This window comes from Lepidochelys kempii, chromosome 13 (assembly GCF_965140285.1).
Source record: "Lepidochelys kempii isolate rLepKem1 chromosome 13, rLepKem1.hap1, whole genome shotgun sequence".
Classification (NCBI taxonomy): domain Eukaryota; kingdom Metazoa; phylum Chordata; order Testudines; family Cheloniidae; genus Lepidochelys; species Lepidochelys kempii.
Window position 1 is genome coordinate 11,320,770 of NC_136392.1, and position 22,427 is coordinate 11,343,196.

Consider the following 22,427-nt stretch of genomic DNA (forward strand, 5'->3'; position numbering starts at 1 on the left):
TGGAACTCCCCTCCATTTCTCAAAAAGAACAGGAGGACTTGTGGCACCTTAGAGACTAACCAATTTATTTGAGCACAAGCTTTCGTGAGCTACAGCTCACTTCATCGGATGCATTCAGTGGATACAGACTAACACGGCTGCTACTCTGAAACCTCCATTTCTCAGAATCAGTTGCATGTGAACATCAGACATGGCGCAGGCACATCGGGGGAGAGAGAGGCAGTAAACCTTAGATAATCATTTAAAAAGTTTCTTCTCTCTTTGTTTTCTTCCCTTTTCATTCAGTCTTTTTCTCTCCTTTTTATTCTAGGATCCTGGTTTCTTTCCCTCCTCCCGCTTCATCTTTTTCAGCCTCTTTCCTTTCAGTCTAATCTCTCCCTCATTGTGTTTTTTCCTCTCCCATGCTCTTGTCAAACACCACCACCTTCCCTTCCATGTCTGTTTTGTTTTCTCTCAGTGCCCTTTCCCAGCCCCTCTCTCCCCCACATTCTCTTTTCTAACTATCCTCCCCCAATCTCTCCTTTCTTTCTTTGGTTTCTCTAAATTTTTGCTCCATCTCTTAATCAAACACTCTCTGAGGGCTGCCTCCCATATCAAGCACACATACATTTCCTTATTCACAGCTTCCCCATCCATGCATTACTCACTCATTCAGTATCGCCAATCCCACGTGTTCAAAAATCATGAGTCAGCCCTCTTCCCGAAATCATGAGACTGGCTTATCATGAGCTTTTTAAAAATAAAGTTTGGCTTCTTTTTAGTTGCCTTCAGGTTTTGAGCCTTTAGGGTTCATGTTTTCAAGCTTTTATCCATGTCCAGGAGGGCTAGAAAGTTTTTTTTTTTTAAATGAAAGCTGAGATTCTTCCAGAATCATATGGCTCCAGAGCTGGGGATTTATTATAAATACCAAATACTGTGAGTGAGACTTGCAATAAAATCACGAGAGGTGGTAACACTGCATGTACCCATTCGACCACAGCGCCAAACACACTTAACAAAAACCTGTAGTCCCACCACTCACTATTCCTCCCCCAAACCACATGCCCAGTACTCATCAACTATCTGCCCATCACACAAAATCGGGATCTCTCATCCTGTCTCTTTATTTCTAAGGTTCATCAGATTTTCGCCTCTCTCGTTTACCACACGGTAGATCTCTCAAGTCCTCTGCCTTTGAGTTGCTCCTTTATGGGACACCCACAGGCACTTCAGAATTATCTTTTTGCCTCTCCCATTTCCTCTTTCCCATTCTGAGTTAAAAACAAGAGCCCAGTAAGCAAAAGAAAAGGACATGGGGAGGAGTTTAATGGTTGGGTTTGGGGCAAGGGAAGAGCTGGAAAGACCAACAGGATCTGGGCAAGCAGGAGAAACAGTGTTGTGGTAGCAGAAGCAGCAGGCTGGCTGCCACTCTTGGCCCACAGCCTGGATTGCAATTAGGGTTGCTAGGTGTCTTTTTTTTTTTTTTACCAGAACACCTGGTCAAAAAGGGATCCTGGTGGCACTGGTCCTGTTAAGAGTCTGGCTGGTGGGGCTGGCAGACTCCCTACCTGGTTCTGTGCAGCTCCCAGAAGCAGCAAAATGTTCCTGCAGCCCCTAGGCAGAGGGACAGCCGGGGGGGGTCTCTGCGCGCTGCCTTCACCCCGAGCGCCGGCTCCACAGCTCCCATTGCCCAGGAACTGTGGCCAATGGGAGCTGCGGGGTGGTGCCTGCGGGTGGAGGCAGTGTGCATCATGCAGAGCCGCCTGGCTGCACCTCCACCGAGGAGCCAAGGGATACGTTGCCACGCCCGAGGTAAACGCTGCCGGGAGCCCACACTCCCTCCCACGCCCCAACTGCCAGCCCTAAACCCCCTCCCATGCCCAAACCCCCTCCTATATCCCAACCCCAGAGCCCATACCTGCAGCCAGAGCCCTCACACCCCTGCACCCCTTGCCCCAGCCCACTCCCTCCTGTACCACAATCCCCTCATCCCTAGCCCCATCCCAGAGCCTGCAGTCCCTACACTCCAACCCCCTGCCCCAGCCCCCTCCTGCACCCTGAACCCCTCATTTCTGGCCTCACCCTCCAGCCCAGAGCCCATACCCCCTCCCACACTCCGAACCCTTTGGCCCCAGCCTGGAGCCCCATCCTGCACTCCAAATCCCTTGGCTCCAACCCAGAGCCACCTCCTGCACCCCAAATCCCTCAAACCTGGCCCCACCCCAGAGCCCGCTCCCCCAGCTAGAACCTGCACCCCAGCCCCCTGCCTGAGCCCCAGTGAAAATGAACAAGTGAGTGAGGGTGGGGGAGAGCGAGCAACAGAGGGGGGGGGGGGAATGGAGTGAGCATGGGCAGGGCCTCCGAGAAGAGGCGTGGGAAGGGTGTTCAGTTTTGTGCTATTAAAGTTGGCAACCCTAATTACAATCAGGGCAAAGGAAGTCCCCTACTCATCCACCTGAAGGAGGAAGTGTTTATGGGTCTTCCAGCTCATACGACCCCTCTTCATACACATGTCTAGTGCCTGCCAGTCCAGCCTGCAACAGTCAGATATCTTTTGAGCAGCCCACAAAAATGCAGCCATAACTCCAATTAATTTACCAGCAGAGAGAGAGAGAGAGAAATAAGGGAGAGTTACAGTTCAATTTTGTGGATGGCTCCAAAGAGCTCATCTGTACCATATAAATCAAACACAGGGCATTTGCCTGGATTTTATTATAGCATTAAACTTTAACAATAAATAATTTTTACATGCATAGCCTCCTTTGCCTTTGGCCTCACTTCTCTCTCCTTTTCCTGTATCTTCGCTTCTTTTTCAGAGTTGTAATTTTTTCCTCCTCCTCAAACCCCTTTGCCTTTCTGGATATTTCTCTTCAGATTAATTTCTCCTTCTCCCCCTCACTTTCTTTTCCAGTGTTTACCCCTCTCCCTTTCCATATTTTTTCCAAAAGATTCCACCTTTCCAGTCTTTTCCCTTCCCCCTTCTGCCTCTCCTCCATCTTCTTCCCCATCCCAAACTTCCCAATTATCCTAATCTCCCCATCTCACTCCTCTTGCTTCAATTCAATGCCCTCTCTTTCTGTACTACCTCCCCTTACCATCACTCCATTTCTTTCACTAAATCATCCAGGCGCCCATGAGCTCACTCAACCAACTTTTCCCACACACACCACTCCCAATCCCCACCACACTCCCATATTACCTCAGCCGCAGATCCACGTACCCATCAGCCACCCTGATGGGATTTTCAGGGCACCCTTCTGTTGGGGCTTCAAGTGCTCACCACATTTTCTGGGATTCCTCCCCACTGGGGTTCGGAGGCCTTCCTCCATTCCCCTGCTGAGGGTCTCAGTCTCCCTTCATCTCTTACTGGAGTTCTCACTTCTCTCTCCTGGAACTCTTTCTATGTCAGATGATGGGGCACGGAAATACACTCTGAGATATTCACTGCACACACTGCATGAAGGAAGGAGGATCAGGCCAACTCATTACTCAGGTGGGTTCAGGGGTCCTGGCTGCACTGAAAATAAACAGTGCCAACTTAGTTACAGGAAGACAACCATGTGGCAACTTAGGCCCAATCACTGCTAGAAGCCAGGGTTACTAGCCAAGAATTAGCCATGTGATGCACTAACACCAAGCATTTAGAGCCCACCATGCCACTAATTGGTTACAAACTCAAGTCAAAAATTACAGTGTGGACAAGGCTTAAGTGTTACAATTTGATTGTTACGGTGCTTGGCTGGCAATTCCTCTCTGAACTTGTAATTGAAGACTATAAACAGGGGTTGCCAGTACAAACAAGCTGGAGTTATTGCTTTACTGAGTCAGCCTTTCAGTCAGTTTAATTATTTGCTCTGGAGAATGAGATAATATAATAATAGCCTTATTTTTTGCTGCAGAGGAACCTGATAAGTTCCAGCCACACTCTATTCCTTACTCACTTATGATTCCAGCTAGGGGTTATGCCAAGTTATCCTTAACTTCTGAAGGCAATAACTGAAGATGTGTTATACAATCCAGTTCAGATGGTGTTATATGGTGGTCACCCACTCCATAATCTAGATTATTGCTATGCTGGGGACGGGACAAAAACCTCATTGAAGCTGATGGGCTTAATAGACGCCTTTTAGTCAGATTAAATGTAAGAAGCAATTAAGCTCCTTTTGGAATAATATAGCTGAAACACGAGGAGCCACCACCCACAACACAGGCTGGTCAGGCATTGAGTTATAAGGGTGGGGTTAAATGCAAATGCAGAGGACAGGGTATTGTTTTGGTGGGGGAGAGAGAGAGAGAGTGTGTGAGTGAGTGAGTGTGGACAACAGCAAGCCAAAGACAGCTGGAGGGCACTTGTAGCATGACCTTGAGAGAAAGCTTTTTGGGTAGAGTACTTGCTGGAAAAAGAGGCTTAGAAGATTGAGCATAAGAGAATGTCTCTTGTTTTAATCCTGCTGTGTTCAGGGAAACAGGATTGCAGCCGAGAAATACCTATCAGCAATTTATTCTCCTAATGAAAACAGCCCACAAGAATATTGACTAACCACTCAGGTCCAAAGGAATAACTCTGGTGTTAGTAGAGGGATCCAGTTTCCAGGGAGAAAAGTTGTGAGCTGGCATTCCTGTTGAACCAAAATAATGGAGGTGCTCACAAAACTCAAAGATGGCCAAAAGAATTTAAAACTAGAGCTGGAGGCTTCACAAATGGAATTAATGTAGCCTCTGGAGGTCTCTGAGAGATGACCTGCAGGTGGAGATGAAATCTTTGTTGGAACAGGAACTACAAATTGTCTGGGCAGATTAGGAAGCCCAACTGCAACACTCCCAGTCTGGAATGGTAAAATGGATCAGTGAGGTGATGGCAGCCTGACTGCCATGGACCAGAAGGACCACTTGACAATCACCTGTTCTGTTCATTCCCTCTGGGGCACCTGGCATTGGCCACTGTCAATAGACAGGATACTGGGCTAGATGGACCTTTGGTCTGACCCAGTATGGCCATTCTTATGTTCTAAGGCAGGGGTTCTCAAACTGGGGGTCAGGACCCCTCAGGGGGTCGTGAGCTTATTACATGGGGGGTCACGAGCTGTCAGCCTCCACCCCAAACCCTGCATTGCGTCCAGCATTTACAATGGTGTTAAATATATTTAAAAGTTTTTTAATTTATAAGGCGGGGGGTTGCACTCAGACGCTTGCTATGTGAAAGGGGCAAAAATTTGAGAACCACGGTTCTAAGGTATTCTATGAAGGAGAGGAGACTGGGAAAGTGTTGATGAACTTGCTAACAGAGATGAGCTGCAGCAAGGACTTAAGGAGCTGAAAAATCACCTTGAGAAGAAAATCAGAGTGACAGACCATAGAGGAAGTCAACTGCCTGGACATGGAATTGGGTTAGTCAGAACCTGGGTAACAGGACTTTTACAACACTACCTTGTTTGTAATCCAGAGGCCCAGAGGGAAGAGGTCAGATGGTCTCAGCTCAGCTAATGAAAAACCCATTATCTTCGAAGGAAAAATTCCAACTCCCTGAGCGGCTTATTTGGTTCAATTCAACATCATCACAGCCCAAACAAATGAGTGGGCACATGAACAGAAAGGAGGGTTCTAGCAGCCAACTTGAGAGGTCCTATTCTGAAAATGCTGCAGAACTTTGCCCCAGAAAAAAGACTGAGTTATCCAGACCTGGTACAAACCTTTGATATGTGGTTTGGAGCCAGCCAGGCTACAGAGCAAAGCTAAGAGCTAGGAAAGGGAAAGAAGAGACGCTACCTGAACGGGCAGAGGACCTGTGGAGACTTGGGTTTCTGGCATACCCAGGTACTAACAAGGGATTCCAAGATAAGTGGGTAATGGACCAATTTGTAGATGCTCAGGCTGATCTTGATCTGCAAATCAATGTCTGTGACAGGAGGCAGGGGTACTAGAACAGGCAGGGCTAGGGGGTCATGGACCTTCCACTTTTTACCAGTCGTAAGGGTGAGCGACGAGGGAAATGGGGATGGAGAGGAGCGAGCAGGGGATAGGGTCTTGTGGGGAGAAGAGGCGAAGGGCTGGCATGGGGGCAGGGCCACAATTCAGGCACTGGTGGGCCCCCCTCCCTTTTAGGGACCTGCTGATGCTTCTGACAGGAGGCCAAAGTCATTCTGAGATGCTGTGGTATTTGCCATGGAACTCAAATATTTCCTTGCAACAGTTCACCAGAACCGGTAAGTAAGATGAAAGCTGATCAACATAAGCCCTATAAGTCTGAGACGTAGGATGGAAAAGGGGATTCTAATCAAGTTCATGATGACACTTTTGAACATTTAGGAAAAACAATAATTTGGTTTGTAACACAGAGGAAATTAGCAATGGCACAAAAAGTAAGGGAAGCAATTGAGTTAAATGCTGGTGGTGTGAAAAAAATTGGCCACATAATGAAGGACTGTTACCAATATAAGGCAGAACAGGACAGAGCACCACAAGTGTCTAGTGAAACCCTCTTACCCAGCTCAGAAAACTGGGGGACAGCAAGCTGAAGGGACAAAGCTTGGAGATACAAGGTTCAACCCAACTGTTTTTGTTTAGGTCTGGGCAGTTAAACAAGAATAATGGAAATTTGGGTATTAAGTGTGTAATCGGATCTATGAAATACACAGGAATAGTGGACACTGGCTAAAACATGACAGTTATTAGAGTAGAGATGCTAAAAAAGCTGGGGGATAGGGGATTCATAAACCTGACCTCCTACTTGGTCTCAAATTGAGAAAGTTACTGGGGAACGTGCACGTGCTCAAAAATGGGGAACGCGGGTTTGCAAACTGGACTTCGAGATAGCCAAGATAATAGATGAGCTAATAATCTGTTTGGATCTCATTGTGCGTGTAATACGTATCAGGAAAGGTGTCCTATAAATTCAACCTGTGGAAATTCTCTTTAGAAATGTGGCCCATATGAACTAAAGGATTTTTAGGCTGTTGGTTTGTAGTGAACAAGTTGCCTGCCTCCGGGGCAGACGCTGTAACGACTCCATCCCGTGGTAACCTTCCAGCAAAGAGAAGATGGGAAGTGGTTGAAAAATGCTTTAAGACTCAGGGTCTCATGCCAATTTTAGCTGCTCAAGCTCTTGTGGATTTGAAAGAGGAATGGCTTCCTGTTTGTGGAATGTTTCTAACAAGTAGCAAATAGTAATAATGGGAAACACAGACAGCAAAATGTAAAGCAGAAGATCTAGTAAATGCTGGTATAGAAGAAAACTACAAGAAGGAAGGTGGAGGTGAGCTCCCAGAGTTTCTATTGGACTTTCCACTGCAGTGCTGTACACGTAAATGAGGAGCAGCAGAGCATTCTAAGAGACTTTCTGGTTAGGATTGAGTCAGGAGTCGTTCTCCTGATCCAACAAAGATATAGGTTGTATTGCATTGGTCTAGCACAAGATTAATGGGCTCTTTTCTGTCACTATCCAACAGCCACCACACATTTACCTGTAGCACAGAGGGAAGATGATGTACAGGTCATTAACAAATGTATCAGGAAGGCACAAATGAGCCTTCAATCACTCCTTGGACCTCATCACTAGTGCTGGTTAAGTACTAAGATGGCACCACCAGATACTATGTGGACTACAGAAAACTAAATGAAGCCCCTTTAAAGGATTTTTCTGCAAGATTAATCATACTGTTAAACAATAATAGAATACCATTTATTTAAATATTTGTGGATGTTTTCTACGTTTTCAAATATATTGATTTCAATTACAACACAGAATGCAAAGTATACAGTGCTCACTTTACATTCATTTCTGATTACAAATATTTGCACTGTAAAAATAGTATTTTTCAATTCACCTAATACAAGTATTGTAGTGCAATCTCTTTATCATGAAAATTGATATGTAGAATTATGTACAAAAAATAGCTGCATTCAAAAATAAAATAATGTAAAACTTTAGAGCCCACAAGTTCACTCAGTCCTATTTCTTGTTCAGCCAATCGCTCAGACAAACAAGTTTGTTTACATTTTCAGGAGATAATGTTGCCTGCTCCTTGTTCACAATGTCACCGGAAAGTGAAAACATGCATTAGCATCATACTGTTGTAGCCAGCATTGCAAGATATTTACATGCCAGAGGCACTAAAGATTCAGATGTCCCTTCATGCTTCAGCCACCATTCCAGAGGACATGCATCCATGCTGATGACAGGTTCTGCTCGATAACAATCCAAAGCAGTGCGGATCGATGCATGTTCATTTTCACCCTCTCAGTCAGATGCCACCAGCAGAAGGTTGATTATCTTTTTCGGTGATTCAGGTTCTGTAGTTTCCACATTGTAGTGTTGTTCTTTTATGACTTCTGAAAGCATGGTCCACACCTCGCCCCTCTCAACAGGGCTGGCTCCAGGCACCAGCGAAGGAAGCAAGTGCCTGGGGCAGCCAATAGAAAGGGGCAGCACTCCATCAGTTATTGGGGCGGCACGTCCGGGTCTTTGGTGGCAATTCAATGACGAGTCCTTCATTCCCTCCGTTCCACTTCGGCGGCAGCTCAACCAGGTTTTTTTTGTGTGTGTGTGTTTTTCGCCACTGGGGGCAGCAAAAAAGCTGGAGCTGGCCCTGCCTCTCAAATTTTTGAAGGCACATACATTTCTTGCAATGCTGGCTACAGAAGTCCCATGCGAATGCCTCGTCTCACTTTCTTGTGACATTGTAAATAAGAAGTGAGCAGCATTATCTACTATTAATGTAATCAAAAACTTGTCTTAGTGATTGGCTGAAGAAGAAGTAGGACTGAGTGGATTTGTAGGCTCTCACGTTTTGCATTGTTTTGTTTTTGAATGCAGTTATGTAACAAAAAAAATCAACATTTGTAAGTTGCACTTTCATGATAATGAGATTGCACTACAGTACTTGTATGAGGTGAATTGAAAAATACTATTTCTTTTGTTTTTATTACAAATATTTGCATTGTAAAAATGGTAAATAATATAAAATAAGCAGAGTACACTTTGTATTCTGTGTTGTAATAGAAATCAATATATTTGAAAAGGTAGAAAAACATCCAAAATATTTAAAAAATTTCAGTTGGTATTCTACTGTTTAACAGTGCAACTAAAACTGCAATTAATCACAATTAATTTACTGTTTTTAATCACGATTAATTTTTTGAGTTATTCGAGTGAGCTAACTGCGATCAATCAACAGTCCTAATTACCATGTATAGACGATACTGTGGATGTGGTAGCAGGTTCAATCTGGTTTTTCACATTAGATCTTCCAAGTGGGTATTGGCAAGTGGAAGTGGATCCAAAGAACAGGGAAAACACTCTTTTCACAAGAGAACAAAGCCTGTGTTAAAGTGGTGGCTTTTGGCACGTGTAATGCACCCAACAAAGGGTATTGCCTCTCTCAGCCTGTTTTTATATCTAGATGATATCCTGGTGTGTGTTAAACTGTGATAAATTTAAGGCTGCCAATCTGAAACTGAACCGAAAAGAGAGTGTTGTTTCATAAAGAGGTAATTTACTTTGATTACACGATCAGTAAAGGGGGGGAATTTCCACCAATGAAAAGCAAATTGAGGCTGTGCAGATCTGGCCAACTCTCCAGACATTGATAGATGTTTTATGGACTCTGCACCTTATAGAAGATTTATTTATGGTTTTGCCAGTATTGGAAAACCATTGCATAGTTTGGGTGAGAAAAGGAGTCAGTGGTCAGCAGAATATTGACCAAAGAAATGGTCTATGGTTTGATTCCTACTGTGCTCAGAGAAACAGGACTTTGCATACTTGCTGTGTAAATAAACAGAATTGCACCAAAGAAATACTTAACTATGATCAATTTCTCTATAGGAAAGAATCTGCAAGTCCCCAAATATTGGGTCAAAAGGGGCAACAGCATTATCATTACTGCTACCCCTTTGCTGAACAAAAGCCGGTGTGGTGTCAGGGCCTTGTGGGTCAGTTTCCAGTTCGGAGCAGATATTGTAATAGCAGTTGCCAACTTGCTATTATAACATGAGAAAAGATTCTGGAGACTTTTTAAGTAACAGTAAACACTTTACTTGTTGCTGAGAACAGTACAGATAGGTGTTTCTGGTTTGCCTGCCTGGCTCCAAGTGCCGTAGCAACCTGCTTCTGCTGATAAGGCTCATAAGGCTAACTATATAATGATGGATACATGCAAAGTAATGCACATTGGAAAACATAATCCCAATTATACATATAAAATGATGGGGTCCAAATTAGCTGTTACCACTCAAGAAAGAGATCTCGGTGGCATTGTGGAAAGTTCTCTGAAAACATCCACTCAATGTGCAGCGGCAGTCAAAAAAAGGGAACAGAATGTTGGGAACCATTAAGAAAGGGATAGATAGTAAGACAGAAAATATCATATTGCATCTGTATAAATCCATGGTACGCCCACATCTTGAATACTGCGTGCAGATGTGGTCGTCCCATCTCAAAAAAGATATATTGGAATTGGAAAAGGTTCAGAAAAGGGCAACAAAAATGATTAGGGGTATGGAATAGCTTCCATATGAGGAGAGATTAATAAGATTGGGACTTTTCATCTTGGAAAAGAGATGACCAAGGAGGGATATGATATAGGTCCATAAAATCATGACAGTTGTGAAGAAAGTAAATAAGGAAGTGTTATTTAATCCTTCTCATAACAAAAGAATTAGGGGTCACCAAATGAAATTAATAGGCAGCAGGTTTAAAACAAACAAAAGGAAGTATTTCTTCACACAACACACAGTCAACCCATGGAACTCCTTGCCGGAGGATGTTGTGAAGGCCAAGACTATAACAGGGTTCAAAAAAGAACTAGATAAACTCATGGAAGATAGGTCCATCAATGGCTATTAGCCAGGATGGTCAGGAATGGTGCCTCTAGCCTCTGTTTGCAGAAGCTGGGAATGGGTGAGAGGGGATGGATCATTTGATGATTACCTGTTCTGTTCAGAGTAGCAGCTGTGTTAGTCTGTATCCATAAAAAGAAAAGGATTACTTGTGGCACCTTAGAGACTAACAATTTGTAAATAAATTTGTTAGTCTCTAAGGTGCCACACATACTCCTTTTCTGTTCTGTTCATTCCATCTCGGGCACCTGGCATTGGCCACTTGGAAGACAGGATACTGGGCTAGATGGACCTTTGGTCTGACCCAGGATGGCTGTTCTTATGTTCTTTTGATTCCCCGCATACAACCCTAGGGGTGACTCTGGTTCCTATTACAAAGCTCCTACTGTCATTACTGATATTGATGATATGGAGTAAGATTTTTTTTAGTGTAATTTATGTTCATGTTTTAAATTTAATAGTCCCCGTTTCCTTGAACAGAGGTGGGTACAACCACAACACAGACAGCTCACTTTTATAGAAACCTCAGGTAAGGTACCCGCTGCCCTGTCCCAGGAAGCAGCTGCCATGGGCCTGTCTCTCTCCAGAACTTTCGCTCATCTCAGACAGATCCAACTGCTCGGACACACTACGTGACCCCCCTGCTTTCCCTGCACTTTACAGTTGGAAAACCCTTAGGGCATGTCTACATTACAGCCCTAAGTCAACCTATGTTAGGTTGACTTACAGCCACCGCCATAATTATGGCGGTGGCTGATGTTCACACTACCCTCCTTATGTTGGTGGTGCCAGTCCTCACTACCCATTGAAGAGGGGCAGTGTGGGGGCTGAGAGCCAGGGCTCTCAGCTCCATGCAGCTCCTTGCTCAGAGCCCAGCTGCCCCCCTCTGGGCTTCTCTCCTCAGTGAGCCTCTGGGCAGCAGCCCAGCTGGGAGCAAGGAGCCGGACTATAGCTGCCTGTCTTTCTTGTCTATTTCACAGCTCCAGCATGGAGCCGGGAAATCGACAAGACAGCCAACAGCTGATGTAAGCACACCAACATAAGCCCTGGCTTCTCATGGAGGTGGAGTTATTATGTTGGTGTAAGAGGGCACTTACATCCACAGGAGCAAGATTGTAGTGTGTACACTGACATAGTTAGGTCAACATAAGGCAGTTTATGTTGACCTAACTGAGGGCTTGACTTCACTGCGGAGCTAAATCGGTGCTGCTGCAATCGATGCAGTGGCATTGATTTAGCGGGTCTACTGAAGACATGCTCAATCAATGGGAGAGTGCTCTCCCATCGATTTCTGTACTCCACCTCAACGAGAGGCGGAAGCAATGTCGGCGGGAGAGCGTCTCCCGTCGACATAGCGTAGTGTGGACCCCACAGTAAGTAGATCTAAGCTGTGTTGACTTGAGTTACGCTACAAATGTAACTCAAATTGTGTAGCTTAAATCGACCACCCACTGTAGTGTAGAATAGGCCTTAGGAAGGTAGACTGGGCTTAAGTCTAAATTTCTCCCGAGAAAGCATGGTCTGAAATAGGTGACCTGCTCATTAATCCTCCTTTTACATGTTTGCTCTGCAACACAAAGGAAGATCAGAAAGCTCTAAGGGCTCAGACGAATGGCTGCTCTTCACTGTGAGGAGATCAACATTGCTGCAATCTATGAAGAACATGACTGGAATGCAGAGTGGGCACAAGAGGAGGCGGAGGGGTGAGAAGAGCCAGGGGAGGCAGCATAGGGACAGGCTGGAACTGACTACCAAGACTCCCTGCTCCCACTATTCCTATGGTGTCTAGCAAATAGCTGTGAAAGGGACAGGAACTTGTATGTCTTATCCACCTCTGAGGCTGCTCCGCAGAGTGGGTGCCAGCCTACTATCACAATCAGTAACTAGTTCGCTCGTTTGGTTGAGGTCTGCTCTCTTGATTGAAATGGCCCAGCCCTGCTGATCACCCATGGCGAGGTGTGTGTCATTGTCATTCCTTCTTTTGGAATTTCTGTTTTCTTCAGTTTGCTTAAAAAAAAATAAAAAAAAATATAAAAAGGACGTTAGATACAAAAGCTACATTAAGTGTCTCAAAAATTAGGACTGCCAGAGTTAAGGTTAGTTGTGTAACCTTAATTCAGCTCCTTGGTGTGTCTGTATTATGATACAGTCTTTAATTACAGCTCACATACTATGTGTTTTCATAGGATTTCAGCCTTATTCAGGGCCCACGATATATGGTGCTCAAGGAAGGAATCAGAGTTGTGTAGTGTATGAGGCTGTTGTCTGTATGATCTCTGCCTCATATAGGCTCTGACCCTGCAAACACTTACACACGCACTTAACTTAACTACTGTGAACAGTCCTCCCCCAAAAATCACTGGAACGGCTCATGAGGGTAAAGAGCATGCATAAGTAGTTGCAGGATTGAGACCTGTTATGTTATGTCCTGTTATGTTATAGAGCTAAAGAACAGGAGCAGCTAACAGGGAGGGAGTTTTCAGAGAGGAAGTGGGAGAGCTAGATATGTCTGATTAACATTCTCTAAACTTAAGGCAATAAACCATCCCTCCCCATAGAAACAAAACAGAGAAAGAAAACCCAACATAAAAAGCTGCAAGAGTAAAAAGAGAATGCAGGCAGAAGTCCAGCAACTTGGGGATGGGGGTGGGGACTATCCAGTTTATTGCACTGAATGCCGCATGTATGATTACTTACCTTATGGGGCTGGGGGGTGTATGTGTTCATTCAGTGCAAAGAACTCTTGGCCCTCAGAGACCAAGTATGGGCTCTGGAGACCAGAGTGGCTGAACAGGAGGAGCTAAGGGAGACAGAGAGGTATATAGAAGAGACTGGTCCCACCACAGTCTGACAGCCTCTGAACCGTTGAGGAGGATGAAAGTCTCAGTGAAGGAGATCAAAGAGGAGTGGAGGGAAACGATCTCATAGCTGGGACCCTCCCTCCAGATGATGTCACGGTATCCTCTCACACTGAAGATACCTCTCTGGGGGAGGGAACCCTAGTTATTAGGAAGAGACAGGTAATAGTAGTGGTGGAGTTGATCATTAGAAACCTAGATAGCTGGGTTTGTGATGATTAGAAGAACTGCATGGTGAATTGCCTGCTGGGTGCGGCGGTTGCAGATCTCTTGAGACGTCTAGGCAGGGTTATGTGTAGTACTGGGGAGGAGATGGTGGTCATGATACATGTAGGTACGAATGACACAGGGAAAGGCAGGAGATAGGTCCTGGAGGCCAAATTTAAGCAGCAAGGTAAGAGATTGGAGTCCAGAACCTCTGCAGTAGCATTCTCTGAAATGTTTCTAGTTCCACGCGCAGGGCTAGTTAGACAGTCAGAACTACAGGGTCTCAAGGTATGGATGAGACAGTGGTGCAGGGAAGAGGGGTTTAGATTTATTAGGAAATGGGGAACCTTTGGGGAAGGAAAGAGCCTATACAAGAAGGATGGGCTCCACCTAAACCAAAATGGAACCAGATTGTTGGCACTTAAAATTAAAAAGGTCATAGAGAAGTTTTGGTGGAATGAGGATTATCAATGGGACATTATAATACCAGGGTACAAAATAATATGGCATTGCTGCTGATCCCTGTCATACCCGTTTGTCTGTATCCCCTGTGCAATCTGCTTGCAGGTGTTCACATTTCCATGGCTGGTCTGTAGCTCTGCCTGCAGAGACTCTTCTCCTCAGAGGCCCAGGAGATCCAAAATCCTGCCTCCCCAAGGGAGGAACTCATCCAGGGCATGGAGCTGGCCTGGTGAGTTGCACACTACAGGGGCGAGCTGCTAGATGTGTCTGCAGAGGTGGGCAGTCAGGAAAAGACATTCCAAAAATATGCAGAGGTTTTACAGTGGTGTGTATGTGACTTCCAGTCTGTGTGACCCTGTGGCAGTGGAGTTTAAGGTACTTACCAGAGCGGCCACTGTTGCAGGGAATGGGACATTGTGGGACAGCTGTCAGGGTCAACACAGGTCCTGCAATGTCTATCCGCTCACTATGTCAACCTCAGTAGGTTGACCATGGCTCTCTGCCATTCAGGGAGGTGGTTTTACTGCACAGCTGCAACAGGGTGCTTGTGTCAGCCAGAGACAAATTTGAGCGAACAAACTGACTTATGTCAAACTAACTTTGTAGTGTAGGCCAGGCCTTAGATACTGGAACATCTATTCAGTGACAAATATGGGTAAATGAAAATATTTGTTAACAACATGATGACTTCAGGCCTAATGCAAAGCCCACTGAAGTCAATAGAAAGACAACAATTGATTTTGAGAAGCATTGGATCAAACCCACAGATAGAAGTTGTTATTATTATTAAGGCCTCAATCCTGCAATTTACAATGTGAAGTCAGACTGCTACACCTATGTTGAGCTCCACTTATGTCAGGCTTCTGAACCAGTGCTGCAATCTACCCTCATGTTGTAAGGTGCAGGATCAGGGCCTATATCAATAACAGAATATTAACAAAAAGAAAAGGAGTACTTGTGGCACCTTAGAGACTAACCAATTTATTTGAGCATGAGCTTTCGTGAGCTACAGCTCACTTCATCGGTGGTTAGTCTCTAAGGTGCCACAAGTACTCCTTTTCTTTTTGCGAATACAGACTAACACGGCTGTTACTCTGAAACCTGTCAGAATATTAACACTTTAATAAGCTTTAAACATTTTTCATCTAGACTTTAGATTTTGCTACAGTCCTGAAGTGGTTTGCTGATTTCAAAATTTGGTAATTTATTTGCTAAAAAGAAACAAAAATGAGTTAAACTCACCAAAGTATTTCTTAAAAGGATCCACTTAGCATTATTTTAACGCAGTAACAGTTTACATAGAAATTCAACCAACCAACCAACCAAATCAAACACTGTCCTCAAAGAGTAAATGCTGTAATTTAGGAAGGATACACTGTACACATTACAAAGATTTTTGATCCCTATTTTTTATGAGCAAGTCCTCCATCATGTATTATATTGTGGTATAAACTATATGTGTATATAAAACACATACACACACACAAAAGTTTTATGTCCCTTCCATTCTTGCTATTCTTCCTGGGGAAGCCAATTATTCTCTCCATTGTGCTCCTGACTACCTCTCAAAACACACATTTTTGAAGGTAAATACTGGGGCTAATATAATCTTGATAGCAGATAAGAATCACATGGAACATATCTCTTGCAAACAGTAAATATTTAGCACTGGAAAAATATACCAGTGGTTTAAACAGATATATACCACATTGATTCTTTGCTTCATGGCTTGTCATCTTAAATTACAATTAAAGAACTGTTATTTTATCCTGTTTCATCTAATCTATGGTATTTATATCAAACTCTGAACACTTCACAGGAACTTCTAAACCTGCTTGGAATAACCAGAAAAACCCAGCCTCTCCATGTAATTGTTTATTCCCATTTTTAAAATCACCTCTTAACCCCTTTGATTTCCCAACCTTGCAGCTGCACGATCTATCCCCTCCTGGAATAACTTAACCTGACTGTTACAATGAGTGGGCCAATGGAAGAACGCTTCTCTGAATCAAGGCACAGCGATGCCGAATCAACGCCCTGGATACTTGCTTCATAATCAACTTTAACCTGTCAAACCACCGCTGGGTGATGTCCAGCCCTTGGAGTGCTTGTTCTTCTTCCAGCTCATTTGGACACCCTTGAAATAACGAACACACTACATGGCTCCCACTCCACGCCACGGAGAGAAGCGTCCTGATCTCCAAGACGCTTTCCCGTCAGTTCGGAAGTCCGTAAAGTCTGCGAGTTTCAAACCAGACCCAGGCAGCAGCCAACAAGAGACAGCCAGCGCCCCGCAGCGCATCACCACCACCAACGGTGTTTGCAGGAGGACAACAGACGCTGCCAGGGACTTGCAAGCCCTCCTTCGCCGCCAGCACACGGGGGAGGCTGCCCACACGCACGCCCTGGGCCGGCTGCACAGGCAGCTTCTCAGCCCAGGGACCGGCCCCCGGCGCCCGGGGCTCCCCGGCAGCGCAAACCCGCCCCGCCAGCCCGCAGCCCGCGCCGCGCTCGCTCACCCAGCAAAAGCAGCCGGTGGGTCTGCTTGTACTCCCGCTTCTCGGCTTTCAGCGTCTTGTCAATGCTCTTGCTCCGCTTCTTCTCCGCCTTCTCCCTGGCGATCAGCTCGTCCCGGAGCCTGTGGATCAGCTGGGGGTCCGCATGCTCCAGCTGCCCGGCGTGCGGCTCCCCCTCGCCGCCGTAGGCGATGGAGGGGTGGGCTCCGAGCAGCCTGGCTCGCAGGCTGTAACACAGCCCCATGGTGCAAAGCTGGGGGGGGGGGCTGTCTGGTGCCCTTTAACAAGCCCCGGGCATGGTCTCCAGCAGGGCGCCTAGGGAGCAAGTCTGGCCGGGGGATTCTCCCTATGGCCTCTTAAGGTGGAACTGCTTCCCCTGGACTCGGGGGCACATTTTCCCCTCCCCCTTTTGGTTCATTTTTTTTTCTTTCCACACTCATAAGGGGAAATATACACGTGATCCAGACATGGTTACCGTATTCTCCAGAAAACCCAGGCGCGGAAGATACTGTACTTCTTCTTCTTTCTTCTTTTTTACAATGGCTTTGCCTGCTGTGGGTGGTGCTGGGTTGTGTATGCAGCGTCTACTTCGCCCCTTCCTCCTCCTCCATTCGCTGAAGATCGGCCACTCTTCCCTTTGAGGTTGCTTGGGAATTGACTCCAAGGGCTGTTCGAAGCTGGACAATCCCGCTGAGGGAGATTTAAAATAAATACGATGGCTGAGGTTTGTAAATATCTCATGGAAACACAGGAAGCAAAATCATTTTTTAACTGAGAAGGCTTCATCCAACCCATGCACTTCAGAGCCCTTCCTACTTTAAAGGGACAGTGTCAGATTAAAATGAGGTATTTTTCAATAACCACAACTCCTTTCTTGGGCTACTGCTAACAGCTGAGCAATTAGAACAGACCAGTACAAGTCTGCCCAGAAGTGTGTATTATTTTATTGTGCTGGCTCAGGAAAAAAAAAAAATCCTACCCGAATGGACAATTGAATCTCTGTGCCTTCTAATCAGCCTTGGCTTTTGATGAGTGATAACTTTTTGCATCTGTAGCAGTTCACTATTGGATGATAATATAAAAGCAAGAATTATTTGAGGACAAATAGATCTCTGTCTTCAGTGCATATTAGGGAGAAAGATATTTATGGGTACTATCACTTTTCAGTGGAAGATTACATAGATTGGTAGCTTTCTGATCCTGGGTACCCCTTTTCTAGCCATGTACAGTCCCACAACCTGCAAATGTGTCAACAATAAATCCTATGCCCAGTCCTCAACTGGTGTAAATCCATGTGCATTTGCAGTTCAGGACCTGGCCTGTTTTTTAGTGACAAGAATTTAAAAAATCTAATTTGTTGCATTTTTTGCTGTTTCTTTACTCTTTGGATATTATTAGTTATTTCCATTGTGGTTACAGCTGGAGGGGCTTAATCTCATTGCTCTAGGTACTGCACAAACATACACCAAAGGGATGGTCCCCTCCCCAAAGAGTTTTATATTATATGGCCCAATCCTATAATCCCTACTCATGTTATTCATCTCATTGAGGTCAATGGGATGGCTTTGAATGAATAAGAATTGGGCGTTAGGGAGCCATGTTTCTTCCAGTTACTCTCCTATGTCAGGGCTTGTCAACATGAGTGATTTCCCCCCCACACCCCGGATTAGATTTGCATGCACGGACAGTTTTGTAATAGTTATTCTGAAATAATTGCATCCACATGGCTTCTTCCCTCTGAATCAGTATATACACATGGTACTGCCTTTTTTCCAAAATAAGTGCTTAGAATTCTGACTAGGTCTCCACTGGCTGGTGAGCTCTATGCATGTTGGGATTTTTCTCACAGTGCATTGTGGGACAGCTACCAGAAGCCATGTGAATTCAGGGATTTGGGGTCACAGTAGCAAATTCCTATGAATCCTCTGCTGGCATCCCATGATTTACCCACCTTTTGAGTATCAGGGCCATTTTCAAACTGCTATCAGCCAGCACAGAAGGAACATGGCTGTGTGCTATGGTCCAGACACTCATGAATGTACAGAGGTTGCTACACAAGCATTAGCGATCATGCACCCGGATGGCTTTGGAAGCCAGCCACTGTGCTGCTGAGCTGCTTTTGGCAGAGGAGAAAGAAACTGAGCAGCTAATTGTGGGGAAAAAATTTGTCCTAGAGAAGATTCATTCAAATGAGAGCTGTTTCTGGACTCGCGAAACCAACATTGACTGCTGGGAAAGGCTAGTGATGATGCAGCTGAGTATTTGGAGGATCAGACCTTAGACTGGAAACAGACTAGCCATTTTCACTTTCTGTTTCTCTTGATGCTACCTACATTATTTCTGGCAGCATCCATGTACTAGGCACTGTACAAAACAAAGGAAACAATAATAGCAAGAGATTGCTGCAATGTGAACAGTGAAAAGCAATTCTTAAAACAAAAATGTTCTTTTAATCAAAGGGCTGTTCTTTGCCCTGATTCTGCATCTGAGTAACTGTATGCACTCGTGTGTATAACTGGAGATCCAGGGCCTTTGGGGGGAACTTCAGGGGAGAGAAAAGCAGTTAGGGCTAGATTGAGACTTTGGTTGTAAAAGCCATGTCATGCAATCGCACCGCCGCAGAAAGAGAGGAAAAAAATTATGACTCAGAGGTACCCCTCAGAGTTATAATTCCCAAGGAGATCCTCCGCTGCACAAGTAGGGGGAACAGCATGTTCCATCAGCCCATTGCTATACACAGCGCATTCCTTCTTTTGTGCTCAGTTAGCTCAGCCATTTGGCACAGGTGTGGTGGGTAAAGCCAAGAGTCAACCACATCCCTGCTCTTCCCTATGCATCTCTGGTCTCTTCCTGCCCACTTGCGTGCTGTGGAGAATTGTGACTCTATTGAACCAGCTCTTATCTCGGTATTTGGGCTTCCTATCTGTGCAAGCCCTCCATGATCATCCAGGGTGTGCATGTGGGGGGAGGTTCAGCAGCATTGTCTTATGCTCTCTTACCCCTCTATACAGCCATACTGGGCTAGGTTACAGTTTAACATTTAGGAAATAAGAAAATGTGATTGTAAAACACTAAAAATAGACAGGAGGAGCCAAGGCCAGTGTAATATCTGAACTGAACTTTAACACGTTTTTGAAAAACTGAACTAGATTTTAAGTCGATGGAGTCCCTTTAAAAAAACCCCACAGAAATATTTCTACAAATATTAAGGGCATGTGATGGTTTCAGTGTTTATTTTTAATGTTGTTCTTATTTAGGTTTATACAGGGGTGAAAGTAACTTAAGGGACTTACTGGTACTCAGGACTGGGGTCCTGAGCAACGAGGGAGGAGGGCTCAACCAGAAGGGGTGGGGCCTTTAAATCGCCGCTACTACCCTGGGGCTCTGGCAGTGGGGCTCCTGCAGCAATTTAAAGGGCCCGGGGCTCCGGCTGCGGTAGCAGTGGCTGGGAACCCCGGGCCCTTTAAATCGCCGGCCTGGGGAGGCTGCCCCCTGCTAGTACGGTCAGCTGTGTACTGGCTCTTGCCGGTACGTCATACCATACCCTACCAACTTACTTTCACCTCTGGGTTTATAGTTTAATGTGCTTTATGAATTCCTGAGGGAGGCATTTCTGGGCCTAAGTAATGAGAGAACTGGTCTTCATGATAGTTTCACAATCCAGGAATGGAAATACTCTGAGAAGACACAATCTTGCAAAACATACACACACACACATACTCTCTCTCTCTCTCAGGCTTTCTTGAGTCCCTGCAGAACCAGATGCATAGCCCTGTCTAAAGTTAGTTTTCATTTAAAAAAAAAACCCAGTAAATTTGGGGGTTATCTATACTTGCTTCCAGTGTCCCTTTATAAATTGACTTCTCTAGGAGCTGGGATTACGATGAGTAGCACAAAGGTAAATTTGCAACTAAACCACAAGAGTGGGTTTCTGGAACTCCAGAGCAGACCACACCCATGTCTTGGGGATGTTACTCATTTCAAACCAAAGTTTACCTCCATCTGACACAATGTTTTCTTGCGTTTGTTACAATAGATAATTTAGGACCAGATTATCCCATCTTTACACTCTGAGTAGTACTTTACTCCATGAGTAGTCCCATGGAAGTCAATGGGACTACTCCCAGAATAAGGTACCACTCATCATGAACAAGGTGGGGGGCAGACTCTAACTCTTTGCTATTTGTTTCCTCCCGTTTATTATACCGTACCTAAACAATGCTCTAGATGCCCATGCAGTGCTCTGGTGCCTGGATACTACCGTGTTTGGTGCCTTGTAAATAAATACCAGACAGAGATTAGATAGCTATACAAACTACGGCACAGCAGAAAAATTCACCGCAGCTGTGCGGCCATGACGCAAAATTGTAGAAACAATTATTTTGTGCTGCAGAAATGAATCAACCCCACGTCCTACTGAAGTGTCTTCACTAGTTTTTTGTGTCCCTCATTGTGCTGTCTTTCCCACAGGACTGAACTTCCGTCTGTCTCATTCGTGTACTCAAGTGACAGAAATGTAAGACACTGAGGGAATACAAAGGCCAGACAAGTGGATTTGAGGAGCATTATTAATAGTTCTTTCCCTCCACCCCAACTCCATCTGTGGCTTTCGGAGAGGCACTAGAACAAGAGTAAGGTTATATTTAGAGCTGAGATGATTCTTTGAAGCACACTAAGTTACAGAAGTCAGTGCGCTGCCATTGCCTGAAAAAGGAACAAGAGCCCTTGACTGGCTGTGAGGGTGGGGGAGGGGAAAGGGCAAAGTAAAAGGATACAACAGACGGCAGCATTCAGCTACAGAATCAGATCCCCCAGGGCTTCAGAAGGACAAATATTATCAGCTTTGCGTGGTGCACAACAATGAGACTTTGAAATGTTAGGATTAGTTGGTTTGGCTGCAATTAAAATTTGGAAACCTTTCCAAAGAGGAGTTCTTTCCAAGTGTTTTTAACAGCTGTCTTGATTGGCGTTTTACACGGCATGCAACACCCATTCTTACTGCAATGAGCCTTATAAAAAGTGATACCCTACCAAACTATAGGTAAAGGTGTTAGCTAAAAACTCAGACACACTAACCAGTCCTTTGCCTTCTGCCAACAACATGTCTTTAAAGTCCTAGAACAAACATGACAGCACCATACTAAAACAGCAGGTGGAGTTAGATTCAGGTATCTGGTAAGAAAAGGAGATATAAGAGCAGCTTGAAATTAAAATGTGTAAATCCTGGTCTACTCCTGGCTACCATCCATGCCTGTAGTTACTGTATAACTCTGAATTCTTTGAACTTCCTCAATCACTGTGTCTTCTCACTATACTGATCAGCATTTCTGGACTGTTTATTGGCCACTCAGATGGCAAAACTTTGATTGAATTCAGTGGCAGCATGATAGGGTCTTAGTTTTCTATTTCACAGTTAGGTGCATTACAAAGATATTGATTAATTTTGAAAGTCACACAGGTCTGAATAATACCTGATGGTCAAAGTATCTTTTATTACATATGGGCATGAGCATTGTAGGGGCATTTACACAGTGGGACAGAATTCAGCCACAAAAGCAGAGGTTTAATC

The 22,427-nt window shown here is 44.9% G+C and overlaps 1 protein-coding gene across 2 annotated transcripts in view; it reads right to left on the reverse strand.

Moving 5' to 3' along the window:
• The window catches only part of GNAS (GNAS complex locus), a 252,695-nt gene extending 235,455 nt beyond the window's left edge, over positions 1-17,240 (reverse strand). Inside the window, exon 1 of one of the 2 annotated variants that reach the window (XM_073309219.2) lies at positions 16,862-17,240. In XM_073309219.2, the coding sequence (XP_073165320.1) occupies positions 16,862-17,102 (241 nt within the window). In that variant the 5' untranslated portion in view covers positions 17,103-17,240. The remainder of the gene's footprint in view (positions 1-16,861) is intronic. The other variant, XM_073309220.2, reaches the window with a different exon arrangement.
• Between the last annotated feature and the right edge of the window lie 5,187 nt (positions 17,241-22,427).